Here is a 7,209-nt window from a genome sequence, read left to right on the forward strand (position 1 = left end):
CTCTTTTATCGCGTATATTCTTATAAACGGATTATATATCCTCGTGGTAATATCAAAAATAGAAATTATTAAAATACAAATGCCTTCTTCACGCTTGGATATACCGTAATGAAATGTGCCACTGCATTTTCTCCTGTAATCGCTACGTAATGCAATTTGGAGACCAAATTACAATGTGATTAATAATTCTGCAAAAATGTACTACATGCAAATTTAAAGTGACTTAATTAAATGATGCAATAAACGCAACGTATTTTCCGAGTTGACTTGTAATCGCGTGCTGCATTTAAATTTTTTTGAATTGAACGATTGAATTGAAATACAAACATGTAAATTACACAAATTACATTTATCATAAATGATGTGACACGTTTGATATTTCTTGTATATGACTCTGCAATCGCTGATATTAACGTTGTCATCATCAGGTGAATAAATCAAATAGAACGAAGACAGATAAATCTTTCGATGACATCGCAGCTGCGACACAACTTTTTAGAGTATAGCAATCGATTTTAGCAGACGAATGTTGTGCCATTCTGGAACTCTTGAAAAGCGCGTTCGATAGATTCGATGCATTTACTCTTTTTGTCGTCGAAACACTACCATCCGACATCCGGTGAATTATAAATACACAATGCGTTCTGCAATTCACTGCGTCTTCATCGAATTATCGGCATTTCGATAAACCGGAAGGTGAACTCAATGTAACTTCAATAAATCAACGTACTGTTTGAATTTTTTTGCTTGTAGTACTTTTCTTGTACTTTTCTTGTACTTTGAATTCTTCGAGAATGAGTCAGAAATTGTTACTATAAAGATACAAAACTAATAATACTTAAAATAAAGAAAAATGTTGGAGTAAATTCAGAGCTGCAAACCGATTAAGACGGTACGTTTACATTTACATATTATTATTACTTTACATTTAATTGCTATCATGACTACAGGAGTTACGATGTTTTATAAATAAATGTACATATTTTCTTTATTATAATATTTGCATATTGCTGCGTTTGATAGAAAAATGGCACAAGTAAAAAATTAGCATTTTTAAGATAGTGGAAGGAAATCGAAAATAAAAATCGAACATAAAAACACTTATGATTTAAAAAACGTTAATTATCCTACTTTTCTATCAACCGTATATTAATACTGGATATTATAATAATATATACTATGATTTATTTTAACAGAACTCTTTACAATCGCTATTTATATCGGTATTATTATATCTTTAATGTTACCAGTGTAACTTTGCATTCAACAGAAACTGTCTTCAGATACATTTATGAAATATTGGAAAAGTAGCGAGTTATTGCATCTCTTATTGCAACATTCTTTCGTATCAATATTTTCTATAAACGTTCGCGCGATTTTTACGATTGATTTAAATTATGTACTTCGGATTGTCATGAATTCGTGTTACATTCTTAAAATCAATTCAATGTAATACGGTTTACCATAAAAATTGTCTTCGTGTTCGAAATATGTTCGCGCGTGAAAATAAATATATTGCAACGTTTTTATCGCAGTGGAAGGCATAAAGATTCCCCGTGCAAACGGGTTAAAGGACGCAAGTATTTTTACACACATGGTGGAAGAATCCGTTTTCCGCGGTAGGAGGTATTCTTAAAGGTCCATAAAGATCGGGGTAGGTCGTAGAGGACCAGGACGTATCAATACGTGACAAACGCATTTTAGTACGTCGCTTGGTACTAAACTACTGGAACGTGCAATAAAAATCGTCATTAAAGTGAACGTTGCGTAAAAGGGACATGTCAATTTGAGTACCATAGTTGCTCGAACAAAAACGAAAATTCAAACTAAACTCGTATCGGTCGATGAGAGGTGATCAAATCTAGAAGCACGCATGAGACAGTTGCTCCGTCAGCAGTTCTTTCCGTCTAAAATGAAAGCTTGATTTTCGTTTAAAATAGGTACTTATTTTAGTTTATGAAGACATTTATTTACTTTAACAGTGACCTTTAAATGTAATAACCTTGCATATATAGATAAAAGACTGGACAGTAAAATAAGTAGATGTATAGTATTATTCTTTCAGGAATTTCGCGTGTCGCGTGAAATCAATTTTGTGAAATTTTTCTACAAATATACAATCGTATAGAAATAATTTAACAGCAGAGAGAAACTCTGTCTCTCAATTAAACAATTTCAATTTAAATAAATTATATCTTTATAAACCAGATACAATTACGTGTTTAATTTAATTAACAGTTTCTACCACAAACGGTTTTCACCATCATGTTCGTTTGCGGAATCAATTCCGTCTCGGCCAGATATTCTCTGTGGTATCATAGGATACCTTCCAAATTCGCCAATTAAGCACTCATTCATGTTCGCTAATTAGCCCGTTAATCGACACGCAGAAATCGTGCTCGATATTGACGCTGATCGCGCGCGAATCCAACAGGCCGCCCGGACACACCGCACAACTGCTCCTTGTTAAATCAAACCACCGACTCGATCTACGTGGAATGCATAGAAGGCTTTGACGGCGGCCTACCGCAAAAGTTCACCATGCAAGTGGACCGTGAAACCGGGTCCGGCAAGGGCGGCGGCCCTACGACTGTCTTCAACCAGACGAGCAAGGTGCCCGTCTTCTCCGTCAGCAATCTGGACCCCGGCAGCAACTACGAGGTTTCCATTTACTCAACTAACGCCAAAGGTCGCAGCGAGACCGTGCATTTTCGCGCCACCACCCTGAATCTCCCTGAGAGACGAACAGGTGAGTCGTCCGGCTGCGAACAACTGAACTGAGAGAATGATCGATCGCGAATCGATCCGCGATTAAGTCGTCCTCGATGTACTTACTAGACGATTCATAAGTAAGCTTCGAACAACGCGAAGCATTCCGAAACGATGCGGTATCGTTAGAGACCGGAAGGATCTATTCCGGAGATTTTAAGCAGCTTTATGTTTCAAGTAGAGTTCTGTGCTGCAATAATAATAACAATAATGCTTAGTAACAGTGGTAATAATATTAATGATCATAAATTAAGACGGTAACAGTAATAAGTAATTAACAAAATTCTATTTTACTTTTACGTATCGCGTTTAGTGATACAAAAATATTTCTCAACTGTTAAGAAACTTTTGTGCATACATTGTTCTGTGGATCTCCAAGATATTTGACTTCACTTTGTTTTATTTTAATTTTTCTATCAACAAATAATTTTTCAACATCGCGTAAATATTTCATTTGTTATCATAATTTTTGTGATTACATCGCCTCCCCGGCGGTAAAAGATCTTTTTCAATCTCTCGAAATAATTTATCGACTAGTCTTCCGATTTTGCCCCAATGTCGTAACAATACCGCCCGTATACTTTGCCAGCGCAGCGTAAAACAAATGTGTCGTAAATGTATAGGCGGGAATATATGAACGGAAAGTGGAATATAAAGGAAGCGTCGCAAACGGATATTGCTTATGAATCGATCTAATATTTTGAGCACTGTTCGCTACGCTGCACGGCCTTGCATCGTAGAGCTCGTGTGAACATGTTGATCCTCTCTCGTGCAATAACATCGTAACTCGATTTCAGCGGCTTTTTGAGTGGCCGCATGAAAGTTCACGAGTATATTAAGCGCGCACGGCTCATAATATACTGTGCATTTGTGTTGATTCGCGCGGAGATCATCCAGACAGTTTGCACTAGATATTCCTCATTACCGCCCGGAGTTAGACAAACAACTATAGGATATGCGGAAAAGTTTAAATCAGTAATAAGTTCATAATGGAATTCGATTTCTCTCCCTTCCTGACGGTAATGTAACTCATAATTTAATTAGAGAATAATTAAGCAAAGTTACTTGATAAAAGAAACTGAATATCCATTGATGCTGATGTGACAAATGCATGTTTAACAGTAAATTAACACAGTAATCAAGCACAAAAACGGTAAATTAAATTGTAAAACAAACTATTTTATTTGATTCTTCTTCTATTATATATTGCCAAGGTATATATCTTATAACTTCCTATAGAACGACTTGTTACATTTAAGATCTATTTGGAAACAAGCAAAGCGTTTTGATCAAAACTACTCATAAATAATTTGATACACATAGATATGATAGATATACATATTTTAAAGAAAGCAGGTATTTAACTGCTTTGACGCGATTTTTTTATTATCTTTTTCAAATGAAGGAAAAGTTAAATAACAGACTTTTAATTTAGGACAGCGTGATCGAATAAGCAGCTACAGTTAAACTTCCAAGTTATACTTAAAATAGAAAAGAATCCCATAACAAAGTGTAAACGGAAAGTGCTTGAAGAGAACACTATTCTTTTTAAATCATATAATAATTCGTCATTTTGTGCAACTCAGTATATTTTTCGTAGTACTTTTTATGGAATATTATTTTTATCATTTGTTTGCCGTCGCAAACTGATGATAAAATATTTCGAAAACGGCGTTTATTAACTTTCCAACACGAATATTATTCTGGAACGAATAATACGAGTTTCGGTAATATAATACATTTGCAGAATATTCATACATCACACATATATATATAAAATTTTTTCCCGTATAACATGTCCTCGTCTAAAACATATCTACATTTTTCTACGAGTTACGATGATATTGGATCCATCCATCCGAAATTCGCGTCTATTCGGCATTATGGCGGTATCATCTCTTTACTTCAATCAAAGCACATGTCATGTAAAACTGTAAGCGTATTAGAGTTACGTGTAGAAAACTGCATCGTAGCAGGCGTACATTTACAAAATGTATGTAATTAGATGTTTTATCGACACCAGCGCATGATCGCTCGTCGTCAATGACCGTTTCGTACCTTCTTATTTGTTCATCACTATAAATATTAAGTAATATCGTCATTCAAAGACGAAGCAAACGAGATAATAATAACTGCACGCATCAATATTATACACAGGCTGAAAAGATAAATGCATCTAATTTGCTTTTCTTTCTTTTGATGAAAATTATTTGTTATTCTCAACTTTTTTTTACTCGTTACAGCTCGTTAATAATTATTTATCGGCACAAACATCTATTTTACGCGAATTCGAAATAAATTAATAAAAAAAAAAAAAATAAGTTCTTCTCAAGCACACATATTTAGGATTTATTCAGGATTTAATTTATCCAATTCTTCAGTATTAAGCGTTTTAGTTTAACTAAAATTGAAATGCAAATCACATGATTGCATTGCTCTAATCGGAACGATGTTTAAAGGAGAGCACAAGAATTTTGCTATCAAGGTAGGGGTGCTTTAGCTTGCGCTTCTAAATTCATCCGCGTCGCGGGAAATGTATTTTCCGGTAGTAGCTTCACGCTGTAACCCCATTAAACAAATTTCTCGGCCTGATTTAAGCACCGGCGACCCCGGGCCGCTCTGCCGCATTCTTCTAACTAATTGCTCACGATTAACCCATAGGTGGCACGTAGACAGACGTTAAGCGGTGTTACGCGCGTTAATAATGCGCGGCTAATAGGCGGCGGCTACAGAGCCCGTCAGCTTCGTCGTTTATCCGCTCTACTGCGCTGCAGCGGATCCGAGATAGGGGTAAACCAGACTATAAAAGGCTTTCGTATTTCAGCTGGCCCTCCTTCGTTACAAATCGCCGTTCTTTACGCCACTCTCGCCCGATTTATATCCGATCCCGCCGCGCGCTGCCTGAACTAACAAGACTTGGCGATACGTGCTGCTCTTGTAAAAGAAGGAAAAAGTCCGAATTCGAAAGCGCTGCAATTCCGATTCCATTTTCAATTCTTATACTTTTAGGTGTGCGTATTTCTAAAATATTCAAACTTTGTTCCGCGCGAATCGTATCTCGTATGATGGAAACGTTCGTCACGAATCCGAAATTTTTCTCGTGTTACAACTGCAAAAAAATTGTACATAAATGAAAGGCAACTGTATTTCTTACATCATTGAAATTCGGCTTGGACATCCGGAAAAAAGTATACTTTGCTCGCGCAATGTAAAAAGCTTCATAGAACTGGATCAAACAACTGCACGCCATCGAATGGCAGCTTTTGAGGCGATAAAAGTGATAAAAATACGTGTACGGATCGGTTCGTCTCGTTCGATGACTGGCAGGTATCGATTGCATTTTGACGTTTTGCATTAAAATACGTCGGTGCACAGCGTGACGAACGATTGGCACATTTCATGAAAATCCATCGGCATGATCGAGCTCTCTTGAAGAGATCAAGCTTATGGAAACGCGAGGATGCATTATAGCGAGCAATATTACGACTGATTAGGCTTCATTTGTTCACGTATATGTCTTGACGATTCCTTGATGGATTGCCATATGAGCGAAAAATATCAATTCTTTTCGCGCTCAGTCTTCTCAAAAATATTATAAATTCTATTTAGGACTTGTTTATGAAAAAAAGAAATGAATAAATATTTGAATATAGATATTTTGACAATTTCAACTAATAGAAACATTAACGAACACAGTTATTTTCCGTCCAGTTGTTATATCAATTATTTCTAGTAGACAATTTTGTATATTTTTAAGAAGTGAATCTATTTTTAAACTATTTCATTTATTGCAAGAAAGTTTAATCATTTTCATTACAAAATATATTCAACAAGTATATATGATCGTGCAAAATACGATGGACTAAATTGACTAATTGTTTATGACAATGTTTGCAAAAAAGGAGTGAATACATGCTGAGAGAAAGAACTCCGTTCTTTACGACTTTATATAAAAGCATCATGTTTTTCAGTGTTTTTTAAGATCTTTAAATAATCGATAGTCTTAATGCGTCTCTTTTACACAGGATTGGGAAAGTTACTTTCAAAAAGTAACTCGTTACCGTTATTTGTTACTCATTGAAAAAAATAACTTATTATTGTTATTCAAAAATACCGAATCTTTACAATTTCCATTACTTTTTCACCAAATTTTGATTTTATTCTCTTTTTTTAGTAGCAATCCAATTATCTGTGTCGATAATTGACCAGTTCCACACGAATTCAACATCTATAGTGGTATTATGGTTAATTGCAATATTGCCAAATATAGCATTCCCTTTTAAAACTCGCTTATACACGTACCATACACATACGTATTGTGTAAAAGTGACGATAAAAGTAACGATTATATATTCGTTACCCAAAAAAATGTAACTCATCGTTACTAATAAAAAAATATCATCCTAATTCATTAAAAAAAAAAAAAAAAAAAAAAAAAAA

General features: G+C 35.1%; 1 protein-coding gene across 1 annotated transcript in view; it reads left to right on the plus strand.

Annotated features, from left to right (window-relative positions):
- Nucleotides 1–7,209, plus strand: part of LOC108753171 (nephrin-like) — a 310,959-nt gene that overhangs the window by 291,964 nt on the left and 11,786 nt on the right. The window contains exon 12 of the mRNA XM_018494530.1: nt 2,435–2,749. Coding sequence (XP_018350032.1) covers nt 2,435–2,749 — 315 coding nt within the window. The remainder of the gene's footprint in view (nt 1–2,434; nt 2,750–7,209) is intronic.

The sequence above is a fragment of the Trachymyrmex septentrionalis genome, unplaced genomic scaffold (assembly GCF_001594115.1).
Source record: "Trachymyrmex septentrionalis isolate Tsep2-gDNA-1 unplaced genomic scaffold, Tsep1.0 scaffold66, whole genome shotgun sequence".
NCBI classification, from domain to species: domain Eukaryota; kingdom Metazoa; phylum Arthropoda; class Insecta; order Hymenoptera; family Formicidae; genus Trachymyrmex; species Trachymyrmex septentrionalis.